This window comes from Psammomys obesus, unplaced genomic scaffold, assembly GCF_907164565.1.
Source record: "Psammomys obesus unplaced genomic scaffold, mPsaObe1.curated_primary_1811, whole genome shotgun sequence".
In the NCBI taxonomy this organism is placed as follows: domain Eukaryota; kingdom Metazoa; phylum Chordata; class Mammalia; order Rodentia; family Muridae; genus Psammomys; species Psammomys obesus.
The window spans coordinates 546,538-570,980 of NW_026594462.1; the positions used below are offsets into that span (position 1 = coordinate 546,538).

The following is a 24,443-nucleotide window of genomic DNA, read 5'->3' on the forward strand; positions in this document are numbered from 1 at the left end:
TTTGTAAAATATTTTGATTGGAAGATGTCAGTGATATAGATCAATTTTGCACAACATCTACAAAATAAATTTGAACCGACTGGCAATGACTTTAGTATTTACTAAAGTTTTTATTTTTAAGGAACAGAGAGAAAAACATAAAGGGATCTTTGCAGTAATATCTTCTTAAGGGGCATCGCAGAAGCAGATGCTGTATATTTGCTGTTAGCAGGTGTTCCGAGCAGCCATTTTGTGATTGATGACCTCAAGGAAAATAGTTATTTTTTGGGCATCTCTGAGAAGGCAGCGGATCAGATTATAAAATGCAAAATAGTGAACATCTTCACTGTTCGACTGTAAAGATGCCAGTCCAGACGAAGGAACATAGATGATATTTTCTTTCTCTTCCACCTGAACATGAGCACCAAAAAGATAGTCAGCTGAGTATTAACTGTATTTTAGATGTTTATTCTTTCTAAATATTAAATATAGATTTGTAACAGTATCTATATATCAAGATTGTAAAAAAATATGGATTTTCATAAATATGCTTCCGTACACCACTAATAAATACATTTTCTGGCACATATAATGACCCTCATAAAATATTTCTTATATGAATCAACATATGTATTCCTAAGTATAAGTTGATCAGTTTACATAATTTTACTTGTATGTATGTTTTCATGGCTTTGAAAAACCAATTGATAGACTTTTCATTGGAGAAGCCTGTTTCTCCTACTTTCAACATTCATTCCTATGTTTCCTGTAGCTCTTTGTATAGGTTCCCATGAACCGCCTCCCATGCCTTGTTCATATTGATATGTCTGTTGGTGTTGCCCTTGTTTACCTTATTGTTTAGGAAGTCATGTGATAAGACTCTATGAGTAACCCTCTGATATTCCCAAGAGACACATTCTTAGAGCAAACTCCCTGATTCTCTGGTCCTTAAATCTTTCCTCCCCCTCTTCTGAAATGTTCCCTCAGTCTTAGATATGGGAATATTTTGTAGATATAACCAACAGAACTGGACTTCACAATTATGCATTTTCATTAGTTGTGTTTTTTTTTTGTAATTGACTGTATTAACTACACTGATTTATTACTATTTTTTTTTGCAAAGAAAACATTTAAAAATATGTTAGTCATCATACCCATTTGAGCATGAAAAAGGCTAAGAACTGTCATCAGGCTACTCACCAGGGTAAGTATTATTTTAACACCCTCCATGAGGTCTTCAATTTTTGCCTTAATCTGTCTGGCTTTGAAGAGAAGAGCAGAAGTGTTGCCTTGCAAGAGAGACATTTCATTCACAAGATGATGCAGAGTGTTGTTATTGGAACCCAGTAGACTGTATACCAATTTCAGTAGTTCTTCTGGCTAAGTAACCATAATTTAAAAATTATATTAGAATAAATAAAATGAGATAGGATTAGATACAGACAGATTTCATTCAAAAAGACTATAAAATTTCTGTAGCTGTTCATATAACTTTATATGATACGAGTTGTATATGTATAGTGTCTCTAGCTGTACTGCTTGCAGTTTCCTGGAAAGAAATTCTCCTTTACTGGTTATCTATACTATCCTAAGTAGAGAAGACCATTAGAGGCCAAACCACTAAATAAGGAAATAATAATCATACCCTTTTCACTCCCATTATTATATGACTTTATGTCACAAAGTAAATTAAAGTTCAAAAATAGAGAAAAACATTAGCATTATATAATTTAGAAATAATTAACATTTCTTGGGAAAGTTCTTTTTCTCCTGATATAGAGTTTAATGGCTGTTGGTTTCTTCTCCCTATGATGGTATGCTGTTTGGAATTTGGGTCACGATTCTTTCCTTTTTAGGCTATACTACATTCCAAACAGTAGCAATTAGATCCATTCTAGGAAGAAGCCATTAGTCGGGGGTGAAGGAGTACTTACAAATTCAGCGTGCAGGTTTTGAACTTGAGTAGCTAGGACGTCTGTCATAAAAGAGGTAAGTGAATACAGTTTTTCTAAGTACAAAGCTGTGTCATCATCATTATCCTTGACACAGGTGGGTGCAGTGATTCCATTCTCCCACAAAAACAAGCAGGACACCAGGCTCAGGAGCAATGCCCTCGCTAAAAAAAAAGGAAGAGAAGCCACTCAAACATCTCACTCTGAGGTTATCAACAGCTATCCTGTCAATGGAAACCTTATCACAGTGACCTCTTTTATAGAATTTGGTAGTTTTAGATGTGTAATGAACATCTTTCACTGTCCAAGTTTAGTTACGTAAATATATTTGCACATAGTTATATTTTGAAATGTGACTAAGATCCTTAAATTTTTTGCATTATTTTCAGACATTTTTCCATTTTTCCCTATTTTTGGAGCTTAACATAATCAAGTTAGCACTGACCAAAGAAGATTCTTCAGGTCATTTAATGTCTTGCAAATTTCTCTTGGTTTTCAGTAATAAGGCAGTCAAGAGCTAGTAAATTGTAGCTCAGTGTCAAATATTAGCATATTTGACTGTTACCTGACAAAGGCAACATGAACATGTTTGCTTTATATTCATTATTTATGACAAATACATTATTTGTCTTTTTATTAATGTTAATGAAGAGAATGTTGTCATAAACATGATGCCACAGCTTGGAATTGTAAACTGAGCTACAAAATGTTGTGTATTTATCTCTTGTCCCCCCCCCAAAAAAAAATCAGATATTTCTTCTCAATTTGATGCTTGCAATAAGCCTGAGAATAGGCTGGGCAACGTAGTTCTGACAAAAACATAAAGAATATATAAGCTGTATATCCACCTTCTTTGATTTTTTTTATTGTCCCATTGTTAGCAATTTCATAGAGCAACACAGCCATACTGAGGACTTTGTACCTTATCTGAGGGTCTGTGTTGCCCAGGGCTGCTGTCATTACATGAAAAGACCCACTCATTGACCTTGGCGAAATGTCACTGGTTTCAAAATTTCATTTTTTTTTATTTCCTCTGCTTTATATAACAGATACCTTTAAATGTTTTGCAATGTTCAGTGTTGGTTTCATCAATTTCCTTTTAATTTATTTTTTTTTACAGGCAGAAAGCAGAACTGTAACATATCAATAGTTTAGAATAGGGTGATACGCATGCATTTATGAAATTAAAAGCCTACTTACCTCTATGGACAGTAGTCTGAAGCAAATTTTGTTACAAAATGTGACTCTTATGACTCTATAATTCAGTAGAACTTTTGTTAACAGTCGTGGTGTTGCCCAACATAAACTTAGGAGAACTTGGTAGGAGGAAAGTATGGGGTACACACCCAAATACTTAAAATATCTAAATATGGCAAAAAGCTTTATAAAATACAGAAAACGATTTTGTTACAAAATAAAATTATTTTCAAATAATTCATGTTGCTGGCACATTTTCAAAAATAGTCATGTTTTCATAAATTTATTTTATGTGCAATGTGAATATATGCCAGGATATGCATATGTACACCCCACCCATTAGAAGGATTTTCATAGTCCAGGAAGAAAGAGAGAAGACACATCATTTTTGTTTTCTTTTTTATAAAATCAAATTCATGGTTGTTGCTAATTCATTTTTTTCTTAAAATATTACTAAGAAAATAAAACAACTTGGCATTAGTGTGAAGGTTAACATCTTTATTTTACTTGAACCTAATTGTCAAGGTTCTACAATAGCCACATCTGCTGTGCTTGTCAATGTTTCTCTCCAGAACTGACAGTGTAGTTGCGTTCATTCAAGTCAAAGAGCTGATAGACAAGAACCCAGAACCAACATAACTTGCTTTCTTCCTTGCTAAGTTGTTACTGATTTGACCCTCAGAAAATCTGCTGCTTTTATTTCATCTTAATTCCTCCGTATCTTCAATTTTTAATTTTTGACATGAATCATTTCTTGTTTGGGATATACCTTCTTCATGTAGTATTCAGACAAATTCCTGGTTTCTAACCCTTAAACACAAGTAATGATCTCCCTCCGCACCTTTATGACATTAAATTAAAGTAAGACAAATGCCTGTAGACATACATAGCTACCTGTCCCCATGCAATGATAACTCCCTTTTGAAAACACTAATCCTAGAGTGTACTTTCTTTCTAGTATATCTCAAGTATATACAAAGTATATCTCAAGTCTATGTGGCTTTGCTTCTCCTGGTTAGGTGTGCCTAAAATCCATTTTCCCAGATAGGGCAACAAATACAGTAGTAAGTAAACTTCCAGGCAAAATAATGTTTAAGCATCTGTAGAGGATCTTATATGAAGAATTACTTACAGAAAAATGCTTGAGTAAAAGACAGTGGCATCCTTGAAGTCACACCTCAGCTTGTTTGCTGACAAAGGAAATATGCTTCAGTCAAGTCCTTCCTTCTGTTTAACTTCCACCTCCTATATGGAGTACATCCTGCTAGAGGGCAGAAGGAAGTAAGACCTGCAATCCAGACGAGGATGCCATGAACTTTCCCTGTTAATGTTAGGGAGTAAAATGTAGAATCTGTGATTACAGATATATCTTCAGTGTTTATCTTATTTCTGGATGTTACTAGTGTTCAAGGTATCTTGTACACAGTTGCATCCACCTCTACTTCATAAATACTGATGAAATTTTTATATTCAAATGGAAACAGCTATGGCCCAGACTTTCAGTGTTTATTTCAGGTTCTCCTTTATTTCTGTCAATCTGCTCAATTATCCGGGCATACCAATAAGTATTTATTCTGGACAGTTTAACTGTAAAATACTTGCTAAACAGATAAAAAGAAGAAATAGATAAACACACAAAGGAGATTAGTAAAAACTTTACATCTATTGGACCAATCAAGTGCAAAATCTATCTTAGTGTGGACTATTACATGCTTAAGCACAAACTTTTAACCTGGATAATATTACCATGGGTTCTATACTGTTGATATGGTCTTCTACAACTACTGGTCCAGTATTTGGATGGATGTTACATTATCATTTGATTTGGCAGGTCTCACATTGACACTTTACCCCAGTAACTAGTATGGTGTCATTAGGTATGGAGAAGCCTGATTAGCACGATGGGAATGTTCACTAACTGTCACCCTAATTTCTTCATAACATGCAGCATGAAAATGTAGTAGCAACAATAATTTCTTATCATTTAGTTCTGGAATGCACCAAAATCAGTAGCAATGCCTGTATTGCATTGAGCCCAAAGGCTCTACTCCATCCAGTAACTCAATGGAAGTTTACCTTTCTGGTCTTGGAATTATTCAGCAACCTAATGGGCTTTGGTGTTACCATTTCTAACATGAATTGTTTCTTCTTGCACATTCTCAACTGATACGATTGCAATTCTTTTATTTTATTTTCCAAATACATATGACATTGGATTTTACCATTATGTATTGCCTACAGATGGTCAGCAGAGAATTTGAAGGTGCAGTACATGTGTTGGTATTCAGAAGAAGATGAAAACTATTCTTGATTTTGTAAATTGCCACTGTTACATGTTTTCTAAAATCAATGGCAAAAGCAGCTAATATAATTCCCGAGGACAAATTAACATTCCTCAACTAACAGCATGACCACCAGGCCACTCTACTGGTGGGATAGCAGCAGCTCAAACTGCTTTGACTGTCCAACAGTAAATGAGAAACAAACCAATTTTCATGGCAGCTACTCTTTCACCTCAAATTATTTCCTTTCTCTGGCTCCAGGATGGATGTAGTTCATTGACTTTTTATCAGACATGTATATCTCTGGATTTCATTCTGGGCAAGATAAATAGTATGCACACCCTGAGGACTTTCACGTCCCACAAGCACATAAATTCACCTTACATTTCCCATGCTGAGATGACAATCTGCACTCTGGCCACTTCCTGTTCTCCAGAAGGACATCTGCCTTTGGCAGAGCTTCTTTGATAAGGAAAGGTTCACCGTGTAATGTGTGCGTAAGATATGTGTGTCTACTTCTATACCAGCTCAGTTCTTTTTACATTCATGTTTCTATCTCCATATTCATGATATGCTTTTAACTCTTCCCACCACATGGCATAAATTTTGTGAATTTATTCTTATTTATCTATATAATTAAATAGGCGGTTAACAAATGCCTAACGTAACAGTGAGTTTTGAGTTAATCTGTGTGACCCTTACCTTCAGACATCGCTAACCATTGCTCAAAGACCTTACTGGAGTAAGTTTTACCCACCTAGGTATTCTTTCACAGCAATGTGCTGCCCGTCTTTTCAGAGACCTGCCCTATAAACATTACTTCTTGAAGCTCATAAGTACCATACTGACTCCCTTTCAATATTTGATATCAATTATGTTTCAATACTTTAACCTCACTCTGATGTCTTAAAACAGTCTTATTGGCATGATTATATTTTTCATTTTCTCATTACATCTAGATTGTGTTGGCATTTTAAAGGCCCAATTAAATGTGAGTCATTGCTATTCAATTCTATCAAATCTTTATCTCTTCCTATGTGGTCTTGTCAGGAGAAGAAATATTTACATTATAACAGTTCAGTTGGTGATTTGTGTAGTCTTAAAATATTTTGAATTAGTTCATGGATAGTTTCAAGTTTTGTAAACTCACCACACTAAACACCAACTTCCCTCCCATCCTGATATGTGTCCTTACCACAGAGGGCCTCCGAAAGACTGCCTAGCAGAGTATCAAAGCAGATACTAAGACTCATAATCAAACCTTCGACAGAGTGCAGGGAATCATAAGAAAGAAGGGGAAGTTAATATGACCTGGAGAGGGCAGGATCTCCACAAGGACAAAATATATCTGGCCACAGGGGCCTTTAATGAGAATGTTTCTCCAACCAAGCACCATGTATGGATATAACCTAGAACCTCTGCTCAGATGTAGCCCATGGTAGCTCAGTAACTAAATGGGTTTCCCTAGTAAGAGGAACAGGTTCTATTTCTGACAGGAACTCAATGGTAGGCTTTTTGACCTCCCCACCCCCCAAGGGAGGAGCAGCCCTGCTAGGCCACAGAGGAGGACTTTGAAGCCAGTCCTGAAGATACCTGATAAAACAGGGTCAGATGAAAAGGGAGGAGGTCCTCCCCTATCAGTGGACTTGGAAAGGCACAGGGAGGAGATGAGGGAGAGAGGGTGGGATTGGGAGGGAATGAGGGAACGGGACACAGCTGGGATACAGAGTTAACAAAATGTAACTAATAATAAAAATAAAAAAAGAAAAGACTTCTTTGAACAGGGGGTCTAGGTCTTTTCCATACATGGTCCTCAGTTAGAATATCTGTCTCTGCAGGCACCGTCGGCCCAGGTATTTTGGCTCTGTTGTTCTTGTGGAGTTCCTATCCCCTCCAGGTTTTTCCCTCTCCCTCTTCTTTCATAAATTTTTACCCATTGACAGACAGGGGTTATTGGTCCAGGAGTAAATCAATTGTGCAAGCATATCAGATCACAAAGGCCCAAAGATCCTCCTTATTTCTCTTCTCCTCTCAGTTACTGACCTGTAACTCCAGGTATTGTTCTTGGATGCATGAATATGATCCACATCTTTCTGATTATTTCATAAGCACTATACATCTACAGCTCTCTAATATTTTCTTTTGTGATATATTTTACGAAATACTGATATTTCTCCTTCATATCTACATGCACATGTAGCTTTTCTAGGTCATGAAATCCTACAGCAACTTTTCTGCTTCTCTGGCCCTCACAATCTTCCTTTTACCTATTCTCCACTTATACCTGAGTATGAGGTATAAAGATGTGTCGTAGTCTTATCAGTTGGAGATATGGGTACATGGGTAGAGTAGAGAAACCAACAAAAGGGAAATACATTCTAAGGATTAATATTCAATTTTTATCTGCATGGGAAATTATTAATCTCTGCTATAATTGCTTTATCTAGGGAAAAATCTAGCTTAATTCCATGCTTTCAACACTTATGCCTACTCAAGTATAACACAGTTTACCTTTTAAATTGAAAGATTGAGTTTAAGTAAGATTAAAGTGAATGTCTTGGCAAGTCATATTTTTTAAAAGAGTTGGAGAATATCACCTCTAAAGATAAAACTAATAGTACTATGAGTTTGTGCAAAATGAGAAACTTTGTGACTTTCTACACACAGATATGGACTGTAAACAGGATGTGGACATAGGGCAAACCTAAATCAGGAAGACACAAGGAGCCAGACAAAATGACAAAGTTCTAGAGATAAGAATGGTCCCAGTCCTCATTTACCCTTTGCCAGGCCAAGCAATGGCAGCTGCTAAGACAAAATAGTAGTAGATCATGTGCCTCAAAGTGGTGAAGAATAATGGCTAATGAGTAATGACATCTGTCCAAGTTCATTTTCTCTTTCATGATAAACATGGTAAGCAAGTTTGTTTTAGAATATTTTATTGTGAGGTATACTGCAAAAGGGTCTATTTTTTGATGGCAGGGAAGCTGAGAAAGCTGGTCTTGGAGATTTTCCACTGTCAAGAAGAAAATGAATATAATGTTGCTCCACTTCCTTTGTCCTGTTTGCTTGGTGTGAGACACAGCCTATGAAACAGTTGATCCCATGTGTGGTATGATGTAAATATGTAAATAGCCAGTTACAAGATTCCCATCACAGGCATGTTCATGATATCAAGGTGTCACTCTTTACTAACAATCATAAATCTAAGCTCTCTCACATAATGCCATGGTTTGAAAAAGCAAAGTTTATAAGCTGGTGAGGCATCTTTGCTGGACAGAGTGAGTTACTCGGATGTGGACACTGAGACTTAAATAAAGCTTTGCTTATTCCATCATTTGCTATGTTTTCTGCTAATGTGACTTCCCAGCTTTCTGTTCCTTCTGCTATATGTATCTCCTCATTGTAGACATACCTCCAGTCTGGGAACATGGAGTCTTAATCCATCTGAAACCATAATTTGAAATATACCTCCCTTTCATATGTTGCCTTTGGTTATGATATTTTACCACACAAACAAACAGTGACTAATAGAATAACATATAACCATGACATTTTAAAACAAAACTTTCTAATCCCTTCCCCCATAAGAACATAACCTTGTCATAACACATGATCCATTGAGGCCATTAATGTGTCCCCAAAGTCTTTCACAGTGTCAATAGTGTTCATAAAGCCCGCCATCTCTTTTGAAACTCAAGGGAATCTGTTAATTATAAAATTCTAGATAAATCAAACCATGATATATAATTCCAATATTCCAATATACAATATCGAAAAGGAAGCAGTACAATTCCAAAAGGGAAGAATCAGGACATATCAAGGGTGATTGCACCAAAGAAACACTGGATCTGTGGACAGCTAAGCAGTAAGTTCTGTCAGTCCTAGTAGCTTCTGTGGCTTGTGATGAAATCAGGTTTGGCTCTAAATAGCTTCAGCAGGCCACCATCTTAATATGTGCAGGCTGTAGCATACGGCTTTTCCCTAAGGCTCGTGCTCCACCCCTGCAACATTTCTCAGGGAACAATCTTATGTCTCAATCACGATCTCCAAAAGATTGTACCATGACAAGTCACAACACTCGTCTCTTCTGGCACATAACTTCTGTGTGATAACCCTAAGGAAACACTTTGGAACACTTCTCCTCAACTGTGTTGGTCTCTTAAGGTAGCTGATTTGCAGTCCTAGCTGACCTGTATCTACTTTTTCTCTGCCAATCAAAGGTTTCCCTTTAATGGTCCTGGGATTTGTTGACCATAACTTATTCTTCAACCACAGCTAAAGAGAAACCACAGAATCTTACCTCAAAATATATAAGGGCTCTGGTAGAGGCCTTGAATGACTATCAGACTCTCTTCTGGAACATGGTCAGCCAGGATTCCATCTTCTATCAACAGTCTTTCTTATTTTCCAGGTTCCCACAGAATAGCTCACCAATCATTGCACACTTAGTGGCTTTTCTTGTACAAAGTTCCAAAGTCTTTCCACAATCCTCCCAAAACCAATATGATTGGGTCTGTCATAGAAATATCTCACAATCCTGGTACCAATTTCTGTCTTGATTAGGGTTACAATTGCTATGATGAAACACCATGACTAAAAGCAACTTGGGGAAGAAAAGGGTTATTTGGCTTGTACTTCCACATCCCTGTTCATAATCAAAGGGAGTCAGGGCAGGGACTCAACAGGGCAGGAACCTCAAGCCAGGGTCTGATACAGAGGATATGAAGAAGTACTGCTTACTGGCTTGCTCACCATAGCTTGCTCATTATGCTTCTTTACAGAATCCAGGACTTCCATTCCAGGGTAGTCCACCCACAATCGGCTAATCCCTCCCTCTCTCAGATGACTACAGCTCTTGTCAAATTGACATACAAAAATCTAGCACAAGTAGTATATACAAGAGTCCTTTGAAAATGATATCATGTGTTCTGGTTGTGACATGACAGGGAGAAGTCTAACTAATACTAGGTGGATGATTCCATGCTTGCCTACTTCCTCAGTGCTAGATGATATTATACTGGTAACCAGCAAGAAGTACTATTTAGGGACCTATTCTGATGACAAATTATCTTCAATGTATATAGTAAATTAAAAAGACAAAATACAGCAAGCAGTAATTACAAGTACTAATAAATGGATCCTGTAACTGTAGTTTGGTCATAACCATTCCTCTTTGAAAATGTGACAGGGTTATGACTGTCCATAACCAAACATGAGTGAAAATCAAATAGAAAACTAAATAAAATCCTTCCCACCAGCAATGGAACAGGGTTCCCCTTTGTCCACATCATCTCCAGCATGTGTTGTCACTGGAGTTTTTCATCTTATTCTGATGGGTGTAAAGTAAAATCTCAAGGTCTTTTTTATTTTATTTCCCTGATGACTAAGGACACTGAGCATTTCTTTAAGTGTTTCTCTGCCATTCGGTAGTCCTCTGTTGAAAATTTCTGCTCATCTCTATACCCCATTTTGGATTACTTGGTTTGTTGGTGTTTAACTTCTTGAGTTCTTTATATGTTCTGGATATTAGTCCTGTGTCAGACGTAAGGTTGATAAAGATCATTTACCATCATAGAGGTTGTCATTTTGTTCTGATGACAGTGTCTTTTGCTTTACAGAAACTTTTCAGTTTCATGAGATCTCATTTATTGATTGTTGATCTTAGAGCCTGTGCTATTGGTATTCTGTTCAGGAAGTTGTCTCCTTTGCCAATGAGTTCAAGGCTTTTCCCCACTTTTTCTTCTAACAGATTTATTGTGTCTGGCTTTATAGCTAGCTCTTCTGCTCTCTAATAATTTCTTTAAAGGTATATTTCATGAAATATTGATAATGTTTCTTTACATCTACAAGCACAGTTTACCACACTGTTTATTAGCGAGGACATTTCCTCCAAAAGATATTTGGTATGTGTTAAAAACTGGTGATTCTGTGTCATCAGTTTCTTTCTACATCTTATATATTATTTCTTGGTATACTAGTCTATTTTTATATTAGTGCCAGGGGTATTTTGCTTGACTGTTATGATGGCTCATTTTATATTCATAATGTTTGTACTGATACATCCAGAATTGCTCCCTTTGGTTAGAGTTCCTTTGGCTATTCAGAACTTATGTGCTTTTTATGCTTTTTTGTTTATTTTAGGTTTGCTTTTCTAGTTCTGAGAAATGCCATTTGTATTTCATGAGAACTGCATTGAATCTGTAGGTATTTATGAAAATACGGATATTTAAAAAGATTAATTCTACATGCAATTACCATGAAAGGTTCGTTTGACTGTCTTTTTCAACTGTCTTTCTATATTTTTAGCATATTCATTGCTGAGGTGCATTTTCTCACCTCATATAACCTTATTCCTAGTTATTTTTTTATCTTTGGGGATACTATCAATGGATTTCTTTGTTATTGCTATACAAAAAATCATTGTTATCAATGTCAACTTCCTGTTTTTCAGATTGATTATGAAGTTTGCTAATTTCCTAATGTATTTTATCACTTTGCTTAGACTTATTCCTAATTATCATTTTATTTTTCTTAAAAGACATAATTAAAATTTTCAGGATTTACTTATTTATATTTAAAAACATTTTATTAATTCTTAGATATTTCATTTATTATGTTTTCATCATATTCACTCCCCCATCCTCAGTGCCTCCCATATCCAACTTTATTCCCTATTCTTCCATTTCCTTTAAAAAAAAATACAGCGTGTTCAAATAGTTCTGGCTAGATAGTCTTGGGTTTGTAGTCATCCACTGGACTGTGAACTACTTTCCATCACAGATCATGAAATTCATTTGTGTAACTGCTTTACTGTATTAGAAAATAATGTATCGTTGTATTTGCCTACTGCCTTAAGCTTTTAGAGCTTTTCCACACCTCCTTTCACAATGATGCCTGAGTTTAGGGAGAAAGCTGTGAGCAATAGGTGCCTCATTTCGTGTTGAGCATCACGCTATCTTTTATTTCCTGCAATGTGACCAGTTGAAGGTCTCAATAGCAATCTTGGTCTACTGACAAAACACTGTTCTCTGGTAAAGCTTGAGAGATGCACCAGTGTGTGGGTAGTATGTTTAAATCTCAGGAACTAGTTTAATACTATACCCATTTAGTAGAGTGTGGGTGGTAGGTTCTCTCTATAGCCTATGACCTGTTTAGCCACAAGTTCCTGAACTTAAGGTGCTAATATGGGCAATTTCTTATGTCTTGAGCCTTAAATCAAATTTTTTAAAAGGTTAGTTATTAATTTCCCCCATTACTTTCCTATGACGTTCAATATAGAAAAGCTAAGATTTTTCTACATTGGTTTGTATCCTGCTGATATTGAAAAATGATTTTTAATTTTTTAAAAAATTTATTACAATTCATTCACTTTGTATCCCAGCAGTAGCTCTCCCTCATTCCATCCAGTCCTGCCCTTTTCTCCTCCCATGTCCTCTGGTAGGGGAGGTCCTCCTTCCCTTACCTCTGATTCTAGCCTATCAGGTCTCATTAGGACTGTCTGTATTGTTTTCCTCTGTAGCCTGTTAAGGTGGTTAAAGTTATTTTCATAAGCTGCTAGAGTTTGATTTTAGAATCTTTAGGTCTTTTAAATATAGAATCATGTCAACTGCAAATAAGGATACTTTGATTTCTGCTTTTCATATTGGTACTGTTTTTGTATCTTTAGATGGTATCTAATTCCCAATCCATGTTAGCTATAATGAATCTAATCCCTACCATCGTAATGCACTGTTTGAATGAGTGAAGTCTCTTATATGTTTCAAAATTTGCATACTTTCTTGTCAATTGGGTGTTCTGTTTATAGAGACTTTGCGTGGCATAGCCTTGGTGAAGATAGTAGGTTACTATGGGCAGGCATTATTATTTAAAAAGATTTGCCCATTTCTGTTTTTCTCTATTTCATGCTCACTTTTAACGATATGATCTCTTAGCTTTTTGTTCCTGCAGCCATACCTCCAATTGTTGACATACTTCCATTCTGGCAACATGGACTTTCATCCACCTGGAATCAGAAGCCAAGATAAACCCTCTCTTTCTTTTATTGGCTTATCACAGATTTTTGCCACCACAATAGAAAAGCGAGTAACACACTGATGTATCACTGTGCATTTCTTAAACCATGACTTTCTACTTCTTTACCCATCAGTTCAAAACCTTGCCACAACATGTAGTCTGGTCATTTCAGTAATGAGTCCTAATAGTTTTCACTGTGCTTATGCTATTCAAATGTCCACTGTCTCTTCTGAGAATCAACACAATCTCTGAATTGTAAATTTCATCAAAACCAAACAATATATACAGTTTCAATATGAAATATCACAAAGAAATTATTGCTGTCCCAAAAAGGAAGAATGGGACACATCAAGGGTGACTATACCAAAGAAAGTCTGAAAATCTGGAGGGCTAAACATCAAATCCTGTCATTCCACATGAAGGCTCTGGGGCATATGATGTGATAAAAAGCTTAGGGAGCTCAGTGTCTCAATATATCCTGCCTACAGCAGGATATTAGAGCCCTTAAATACAAATTATTGCCAATATACTGGATGGAAACAGTACTAAATGCAGGAGACTTTTGAACAAGACTTAATGTGTTCTGGTTGCATGACTTAGAGACTTCTGACAGGTGGAAGATGTTATGCTGGTGACATACTTTCATAGTGCATCACATTCCTCTGGCTACTGGTAGAAAGTGTTACCAAAGGACTGAGTCAGTTACCGGGCAGAAGAAGCATAATTACTGATCTAACAGGGGTACAGCTTTCATAGATGTATTTTCCTATTTTTCACAATTTTAAAGTCCTACTCATTAGATGGAATTTGTATTTGATAGTGCAACTATGGCCGAGAAATCTGTGACTAGGAATGTTCTAGGCTCCAATTGTAAGGTCGATGATGTTATCTGGTTAAATAATGTTCTGATTTGCATAAAAAATTTTCCAAACATCTGTTTTTATGCCCTATTCCCACTCTTATATGCCTACTTTGGAAAAGACAGACTCTGAAAGGTTTAGGGAACATAGAAATGACTTATAAATATTAAGCTGATCAACATGTTACTGTTTGCATTAACTAGGTGTTGCAATATGGAAGAGAGAGAGAGTGAGAGAGAGAAAGAGAGAGAGCAGGCAAGCAAGAAAAAATGAAGGAAAGAAGAAGGAAAAAAGAAAGGAAAAAAACCAAAATCACCCCATCCATAATACACTGAATACTATGAAGAAATGACCAAAGTTGTATGGGAATCTGGCCTCCAGAAGCCTTTTTTTGGATACTAAATAGCATCTGTCCCTGGCTATACCTGAACATCAAGTTGAGGTTCCAGGTTGTGCCAGCATTTGTCAGAGAACCCTACCTCAATCCAGTGTTACTTTAAATGGTTCTTAGAGCAATCTTCTTAACACGAAAGAATACAGCAATATCTAAAGACATTTTGTACAGTCTGAATTCAGTGGAAGTATGACAAATACTATTATCAGTGTCTAGTGCTAGAAATTAGCAGTGTATCTGCTGAAGCTTGTATAGTCAGCACAGATTCAGAACATAAATTCATTCATCACAAAAAGTAATATTGTAGAAATTGAGACATGAGACCTTGGTCAAATATGAAACAACTGCAAAAAGAACAAAGTACTGACTTCTGGTTGTTGAGTGTCTTCTCTGAGTTTCTGAGTTTCTTGGCTTGAAAAATGAATGTGTGTGCAATGTATATGTGCATATAATATATTTTGATAGTAATGTAAATAGGGTTAGAAGATATGGATGTATACAGCTTTCACAATTTCATTCAAGCAAAATACTTTTTCAGACACATGCACAGCACGATGAAAAATGGTTTTAATTCGGCAGAGAATGAAATAAGTAAAATTTCAATAAAATAGAATGGTAATTTTCATAACACTAATACTAAAACATGTCTTTTTATTTTCTAGTGTCTTTCAATCTCTTTCCTCAGAAACAAACTCTAACAGTGTTTCTACTCTTTGATTTGGTTTACTCCAAGGCATTTTATTTTCCCTGAAGCTGTTGAGAGTGTGAGTAGGAACAAAATTTCTTTCTTGGTGACTTTATTGCTGGTGTATAGAATAGCGATTGATTTTTGTAAGTTGACTCTATTTCCTGCTAGTTTTCTGAAATTATTGATCATTTCTGAGCATTTTCTCCTCTAATTTTAAAGAAGTGTTCATTATTAAGGTATCATCTTCATATAATGACAGTTTCACTTCTTTTTTTCTATTTGTATCCCTTTGATTTTCTTTTCTTGCCTTGTTGCACTGACTACTTCTTCTATATTGAAAAGAAGTAGGGAAAAAGATAGCTTTGTGTCCTTGCTGATTTTAATGGGTTTGCTTTATCTGGGATGATGTTGGCTAATCAGTTTGTCACATACAATCTTTATTACATAAAAATAAATGCTCTGTTACTAATTTCTCTGGGATGTTTATCATGAAGGCATATTGTATTCAATCAGATCATTTTCTACATCTATTAAAATGATCATATGATTTTGACTGTATGATAATTAAATTTATTTATGTGATTCATAATATCTATTGACTTTTGTATATTTATATTCCTGAATCTTTGGGATAAAGCTATTCTCATGCTGGCCAACATTTTGGATATATGGTTGCCTGGGGATAGCAAATATTTTATTGTGAATTTTATTGTTTATGTTCTTCAGGAATATTGGCCTGTAGTTTCATTTTTTTTTGTTGTTTCCTTACCTGGTTTTGATATTAGAAACTACTGGTTTCATTTGATGTACTATTTTTACTTCGGTTTTCTTTTTAAAAAAATATGTTGAGAAAAGTTGGCATCTTCAAAAGTCTGGTAGAATTCTGCTTATATCCATCCTGGCCTGGGATATTTTAAGGCAGAGGATATTTTATCACCATTTCAATCTCTTCATTTTTTCTGAATAATTTTTGTGTTGTTGATCTCTTCTTGGTTTAACTTTTGTATTTTAGGTGAATTTTGGAATTATACTATTTCTTTTAGATTTTCCAGCTTAACACAGTACAGATTTCTAAAACATTCCCTCCTCATGACAGCATTTTTGAGGTCTATGCCGTTTCCTTGTTTATTTCAAATTTTGTTAACTTGGGTCATCTCTTTCTTTCTTTTGGATAGCTGAGCCCAAATCTGTTAATGGTAACATTCTTTTTTTTTTTAATCTTTTTTTTTTATTAATTACACTTTATTCATTTTGTATCCCCCCATGAGCCCCTCCCTCCTCCCCTGCCGATCCCACCCTCCCTCCCCTTTCTGCATGCATGCCACTCCCCAAGTCCACTGATAGGAGAGGTCCTCCTCTCCTTCTTTCTGATCTTAGTCTATCAGTTCTCATCAAAAGTGGCTGCATTGTCCTCTACTGTGGCCTGGTAAGGCTGCTCCCCCCTCAGGGGGAAGTGATCAACGAGCAGGCCAATCAGATTATGTCAGAGGCAGTCCCTCTTCCCATTACTATGGAACCCACTTGGACACTGAACTGCCATGGGCTACACCTGTGCAGGGGTTCCAGGTCATCTCCACAAATAGTCCTTGGTTGGAGTATGAGTCTCTGGGAAGTTCCCTGTGTTCAAATTATCTTGTTCTGTTGCTCTGCTTGTGGAGTTCCCGTTCCCTCCAGCTCTTACTATTTCCCACTTCTTACATAAAATTCCATTCACTCTGCCCATCAGTTGGCCATCAGGCTCAGCATCTGCTTTGACAGTCTATACTGCAGAAGCTTTCAGAGGCCCTCTGTGGCAGGTTTCAAGGTTGTTTCCTGTTTTCTTCTGGCTTTCAGAGGCCCTCTGTAGCGGGTTCCGAGGTTGTTTCCTATTTTCGTTTTCTTCTGATGTACATCCTCTTTGCCTTTCAGATGGGGATTGAACATTTTAGTTAGGGTCCTCTCTTTTGCTTAGTTTGTTTAGATGTACAGATTTTAGTGGGTTTATTCTATATTGTATGTTTATATGAGTGAGTATATACCGGGAGTGTCTTTTTGCTTCTGGGTCAACTCACTCAGGATGATCCTTTCCAGGTCCCACCATTTACCTGCAAATTTCATGATTTCCTTATTTTTCATTGCTGAGTATTTTTCATTGTATTTTCATTATTTTTCATTGTATAGATGTACCACAGTTTCTGCATCCATTCTTCAGTTGAGGGGCATCTGGGTTGTTTCCAGCTTCTGGCTATTACAAATAAAGCTGCTACAAACATGGTTGAACAAATGTCCTTGTTGTGTACTTGCACCTCTTTTGGGTATATGCCTAGGAGTGGTATGGCTGGATCTTGAGGAAGCGCTATTCCTAGTTGTCTGAGAAAGCGCCAGAGTGATTTCCAGAGTGGTTGTACCAGTTTACATTCCCACCAGCAGTGGAGAAGGGTTCCCCTTTCTCCACAACCTCTCCAGCATGTGTTGTCCCTTGAGATTTTCATCTTGGCCATTCTGATGGGTGTAAGGTGAAATCTCAGGGTTGTTTTGATTTGCATTTCCCTAATGGCTAATGAGGTTGAGCATTTCTTTAAGTGCTTCTCTGCCATTCGATATTCCTCTGCAGAGAATTCTCTCTTTAGTTCTGTTCCCCATTTTTTAAGTGGATTTCTTGGTTTGTTGCTTTTCAGCTTGTTTAGTTCTTTATATATATTGGATATGAGTCCTCTGTCAGATAGAGGGTTGGTGATGATTCTTTCCCAATCTGTAGGCAGTCGCTTTGTTTTGATGACGGTGTCCTTTGCTTTACAGAAGCTTTTCAATTTCATGAGGTCCCATTTATTGATTGTTGCTCTTAGAGCCTGTGCTGTTGGTGTTCTGTTCAGGAAGTTTTCTCCTGTACCAAAGAGTTCTAGGGTATTCCCCACTTTTTTTTCTAGCCGATTTAATGTGTCTGGTTTTATGTTGAGGTCTTTGATCCACTTGGACTTCAGTTTTGTGCAGGGTGATAAGTATGGATCTATTTGCATTTTTCTACATGTAGACATCCAGTTGGACCAGCACCATTTGTTAAAGATGCTATCTTTTTTCCATTGTATGGTTTTGGCATCTTTGTCAAAAATCAGGTGTCCGTAAGTGTGTGGGTTTATTTCTGGGTCTTCTGTTCGATTCCATTGATCCACCATTCTGTTTCTATGCCAGTACCATGCAGTTTTTATAACTGTTGCTCTATAGTACAGCTTGAGATCAGGGATGGTTCTTTATCTTCAGAAAGAATCTGCTCTCAAATTCATTGATTTTTTTTTTGTATTGTAGTCTTTATTTCTATTCTATTGATTTCTACACTGTTTTTTATTCTTATTTGTCAATATTCTTGAGTTGTATCATCAGGTCATTGAGTTTTACTTTTTCTTAATTTGTGAAAATTATTTTATTTTATTATTTTATTTTATATAAACACATGAGTATTTTTTCCTCATATATGTCTGTGTACAATATATGTGCCTGATACCAATAAGATCCAGAATAGGATATCAGATCCTCTAAGAATGGAGTTATGAGAACCAATGGGGATGCTGAGAATTGGACTTGGGAAATCAGTAATATTAAGGGGCCTCTGGGCTGTTTCCAGGTTCTGGCTGTTACAAATAAAGCTGCTACAAACATGGTTGAGCAAATGTCCTTGTTGTGTACTTGAGCATCTTTTGTATATATGCCTAGGAGTAGAATAGCTGGGTCTTGAGGAAGCACTATTCCTAATTGTCTGAGAAAGCGCCAGACTGATTTCCAGAGTGGTTGTACAAGTTTACATTCCCACCAGCAATGGAGGAGTGTTCCCCTTTCTCCATATCCTCTCCAGCATGTATTATCACTTGAGTTTTTGATCTTGGTCATACTGATGGGTGTAGGTTGAAATATCAGGGTCATTTTGATTTGCATCTCTTAGCCATCTCTCTGATGGCTAAGGATGTTGAGCATTTCTTTAAGTGTTTCCTTGCCGTTCTGTATTCTTCTACAAAGAATTCTTTGTTTAGCTCTATACTACAATTTATTAATTGGATTGCTTAATTTATTGCTTTTTAATTTATTTAGTTCTTTATATATTCTGATATCAGTCCTCTGTTAGATAAAGGGTTGGTGAAGATCCTTTCCCAGTCTGTAGGATGTCGTTTTGTTCTGACAACAGCATCTTTTGCTTTACAGAAGCTTTTCAGTTTCCCTGAGGGAGGAGCATCCTTGCTAGACCACAGAGGAGAATATTGTAGCCAGTCCTGAAGACACCTGATAAGCTAGGCTCAGATGGAAGGAGAGGAGGACCTCCTCCATCAGTGGACTTAGAGAGGGGCAGGAAGGAGATGAGGGAGGGAGGGTGGGATTAGGGGGGAATGAGGGAGGGAGCTACAGCTGGGATACAAGGTAAGTAAACTGTAATTAATACAAAAAATAATAAAAATTTAATTAAAAATTTGAAATTTCTACAGGTTTGAACCAACTAGAGAAGTATTTGCAGATGATTTTAAGTTTTACTTCATCATTGTAAGATAGGATATTTAGAGTTAATTTAAAGTAAAATGAAGTGGCAACAATCATGGATTTAATTTTATGAAATGCAAAACTGAAAGCTTAAGTTGCTTTGCACTCCTCTTAGACTTTGAATGTTCTTCACATACTAAATAGAAAAAAAATTAATTAAGCCTTATTTTAAACATAAATATCTGTCGCAGATAAAATAAACTTAGGAAAGCATATTAATCAGACACTGCTTCTAGTGCCAATTTCTGTCTCAGTTCTGTCTTCTTTCTACTGCTGTGATTAAAAACTGTAAAAACGGCAAACTTAGGGAAGAAAAGGTCTATTTCAGTTTACAGTTGTAGTCCATAGTGAAGGGATGTCGGGGCCAAAATTAGTGACTGAAAAATGAAAGAAAGAACTGGGGCAAAACCATGATGGAAGAAGGCTCACTAGCTTGCTTTCTTATATACCTCAGGACCACTATACAGGTACGGCACAGCCCATAGTAGGCTGGGCTCTTCCACATCAAACATAAGTCAATCGCCAACCAAGGAGCATGCGTGGGCTGAATCTAGACCCCTTATACATATGTAGCAGATAAACAGTTTTGTCATCATTGGGTCCCTTAACAATGGAAGTAGGGGATTTCTCTGACTCTGTTGTCTGTCTTTAGATCCCTATCCCCTAGCTGGGTTATTTGGTCTGCCCTCAGCGGGAGAGGATGAACTTAGTCTTGCTGCCTCTTGATGTGCCAGGGTGGATTGGTACCAATGTGGATGTGGGGCTCTCCTGGATAAGGTTGTAGTCCGATGTCTCCAGATGGCCCTTTATTTGCAGGTCTGTTGTGATGGACTCTTCTTTCTCAGCGAGGTTAAAAAAACTCCCCTGATCTGGGTGAGTCCAGCTCTTATAAAGATCGTCACAAAGGTCTCAAGGCAGATTATAGGACATGTCCTTTCTTGATACGAAAACCATTCTAGCAGGCATCTGGAATTTACTAGAAATGTCCCACCCTGGTAAGCATCTGAGTCTTCAGCAGTGTCCTTCAATTGTACTTAGAGATTTTCCCCTCATTCCTAGGATAATTAGGTACTATATTCTCCTTCTTGTGATAGAATCATGCTACTGTATGGAAAATGAGACGCTGTACCACTAAATGCAAATCAAGTATCCCTGACTCCCTGACACCCTAGTCCCTGTGAATCAACCATATTCATCCTCAAAAAAAAAAAAAATCCCACTGCCGAAGGTTTATATAGCCCTTGATTTCACATAAATAAAGACATATATTCTTTCACTTCAAGACCATCTGTGACAAATCTATTCCATCATGGATAACCGCTGGACAACCTAACTTGGTTGTCAGTCAGGCAGATGTCTGCCTGGGTAGCCACAACTTCTTCATCACCAGGGGCTTGACTGCTGGTAAGTCTGCCACAAGCTGCTGGCTGCCACTGTACAGTTCCCCAAGAGTGTCAGCTTTAGGCAGCTGCTAGATGTCCTACCATTCCTGCATTAGGACCATAGGTCCTGCATGTCACCAGGCCTGCCCTCAGACCTGCTGGGCCTGTGCAGAAAAGCCTGTGTCCTGGGCTGTAAACCCACCACGTATGGATTTTTGCCTGCATCTCTGCTGTGCTTAGCACAGCAGCTTAAATAAGAGCTGTATACTTTGGTATCACCATTGGTTTTGGAATGCCCAAATTTCCACTGTCACTGGTGATCTCATTCTAAAATAGCTAAACTGTAACACTCTGTGGAAAAGCTTTTTCACACCCTTGCCTAGTACACTTGAGCCTCTCCCTAAAGAGATCTAGCTGCTCCTGAGAGAAATGTAATCCATTCTCCATCAGAAAGCCAATCTCCATGCTCCTGCAGAAATCCAGATCCCCAACAAAGGAAGTAAAACAGGGCGGGCCTCTCATTCTCTGTGAAGAAGAGCTGGAGGAGGACACTTGAGGATGAGACTTGGAGAAGATAAAGTCAGTGATTAGGATCAAACTGGAAAGTAATTAAAGCAAGGAAGGAAGGAAAGAAGGAAGCAAGTAAGGAAGAAAGAAAAAGAAAGAAAGAAAGAAAGAAAGAAAGAAAGAAAGAAAGAAAGAAAGAAAGAAAGAAAGAAAGAAAGGGAGAAAATGCCCACAGGTTTTTCTATAAGCTAATCTGATGGAGGATTTTTTTTTCTATGATAATTCTAGGTGAGTTATATTGTCAAAGAGATAGCAGAGAAAGCATCATGATTCAGGGAAATCTACGTTCTGCAATAATAATGATCTGAAAATAATTATTTTATTTTATATTTTAATTATTGGGTTTTTTCGATTTATTATATTGTTTTGACTATTTGAGGTTACATGTTTTCAATGAGTAAATATTAGCAATTCTATGATTTTTCCAATTGCGTTTGTAAAAAAAAAAATGTCTATAGAACTTAAGCCTCTTAACAATTTACATTAGAAAATTTTCAAAATAATGTCATTGAAGCTGTAAAAACTTATTTATCTTGATTCTACATGATTTCGTCCCTTTACCTTTTCCAGAAAACATGAAATAATCCCAAGAGATCTATACAAGTTCTCACATAACTCAACAGTGCAGTTGCTTTATCCTAGCGTTATTCAATGCAGGCACTTTAATATGAGTAATACTTATATCCACAGGAAAATGGAGGAAAAGTGAATAAATGAAAGGAAAATCACATTTATATGATTAATTTTATGTAAATGCTTCTAAGTGATATTTTCATAGATCCATAAATTTTCCATGGAGAGGACCTTTCACCAATGATTACTCCTGGGTTTGAAATTACTATTTCAAACTAATTTTTGAACTAATTTTAAAATTCATGATTCAATATTCCTTAGTATGAGCTTATGCAATTCCTATACAGTTGTATTTTTTATTTGTCACTTATAGACCCTATGTTGTTAGCATTTATACTACTGACCAGTTATCCATCTCCTGTTTCCTTTCACACTTCTCCTGGTTCTATTATGTTTCTTTCCCCAAGTGTTCACTCCTACCTGATTAGTCTACCCTGGATTTCTGCATCCTAATAGATATCTGTTTTTAAAGCAAATTAGCAAGTTGCTGTCAACACTTGTATGAACATATTTTACCCAGAATTTTTTATCCATGCCACAAGATGTATTTGTTCTGGATTTGTGGTCCATATCCTTGAAATTTCTTATATATTTTCCAATTCTAACTTATAAGAAACACCTTAGGGACAACACATGCTGGAGAGGTTGTGGAGAAAGGCGAACCCTTCTCCACTGCTGGTGGGAATGTAAACTGGTACAACCACTCTGGAAATCACTCTGCCGCTTTCTCAGACAACTAGGAATAGCGCTTCCTCAAGATCCAGCCATACCACTCCTAGGCATATACCCAAAAGAGGCTCAAGTACACAAAAAGGACATTTGCTCAACCATGTTTGTAGCAGCTTTATTTGTAATAGCCAGAAGCTGGAAACAACCCAGATGCCCATCAACTGAAGAATGGATGCAGAAACTGTGGTACATCTATACAATGGAGTATTACTCAGCAATGAAAAATAAGGAAATCATGAAATTTGCAGGTAAATGGTGGGACCTGGAAAGGATCATCCTGAGTGAGTTGTCCCAGAAGCAAAAAGACACGCATGGTATATACTCGCTCATATAAACATACAATGTAGAATAAACCCACTAAAATCTGTACATCTAAACAAACTAAGCAAAAGAGAGGACCTTAACTAAAATGTTCAATCCCCATCCTGAAAGGCAAAGAGGATGAACATCAGAAGAAAAAGAAAATAGGAAACAACCTCGGAACCTGCTACAGAAGGCCTCTGAAAGCCAGAGGAAAACAGGAAACAACCTTGAAACCTGCCACAGAGGGCCTCTGAAAGCTTCTGCAGTATAGACTGTCAAAGCAGATGCTGAGCCTGATGGCCAACTGATGGGCAGAGTGAATGGAATTTTATGTAAGAAGTGGGAAATAGTAAGAGCTGGAGGGGATGGGAACTCCACAAGGAGAGCAACAGAACAAGATAATTTGAACACAGGGAACTTCCCAGAAAATCATACTCCAACTTATGCTTATGGGGGGAATACAAAATGAATAAAATGTAATTAATAAAAAATTTAAAAAAAATCTGAATTCATAAAAAAAAGAAACACCTTTACAAGACTCGATTCAACATTTGTAAGTAATAAGGTATCCCTAAAACTAAAAATATTTTAATACCTATCTTTTTAGTGTTTAGGTTCAGGTTAGAGATTAAATAAATGTCAGATATAGGGTTGGTGAAAATCCTTTCCTAGTCTGTAGGCTGTCATTTTGTTCTGATGACAGTGTCCTTTGCTTTACAGAAGTTTTGAGTTTCACGGGGTCCCATGGATTGATTGTTGGTCTTTGAGCCTGTGCTGTTTGTGTTCTGTTCAGGAAGTTGTCTCCAGTGCCAATGAGGTCAAGGCTCTTTTCTTCTAATAGATTTAGTGTGTCTGGTTTAACATTGAGGTCTTTGATCCACTTGGACTTTAGTTTTGTGCAGGGTGATGAATATGGATCTATTTGCAGTTTTCTACATATAGACATCCAGTTAGACCAGCA

The 24,443-nt window shown here is 36.9% G+C and overlaps 1 protein-coding gene across 1 annotated transcript; it reads right to left on the reverse strand.

The window, feature by feature from the left end:
* Positions 1-204: 204 nt before the first annotated feature.
* On the reverse strand, positions 205-6,122 carry LOC129685551 (prolactin-2B1-like). Its single transcript, XM_055619069.1, has 4 exons — positions 6,113-6,122; positions 1,914-2,095; positions 1,180-1,359; positions 205-390 (listed from the first exon to the last, which is right to left on the reverse strand). Exons 1-4 carry the CDS (start codon positions 6,120-6,122, stop codon positions 205-207), a joined length of 558 nt encoding a protein of 185 aa, XP_055475044.1.
* Between the last annotated feature and the right edge of the window lie 18,321 nt (positions 6,123-24,443).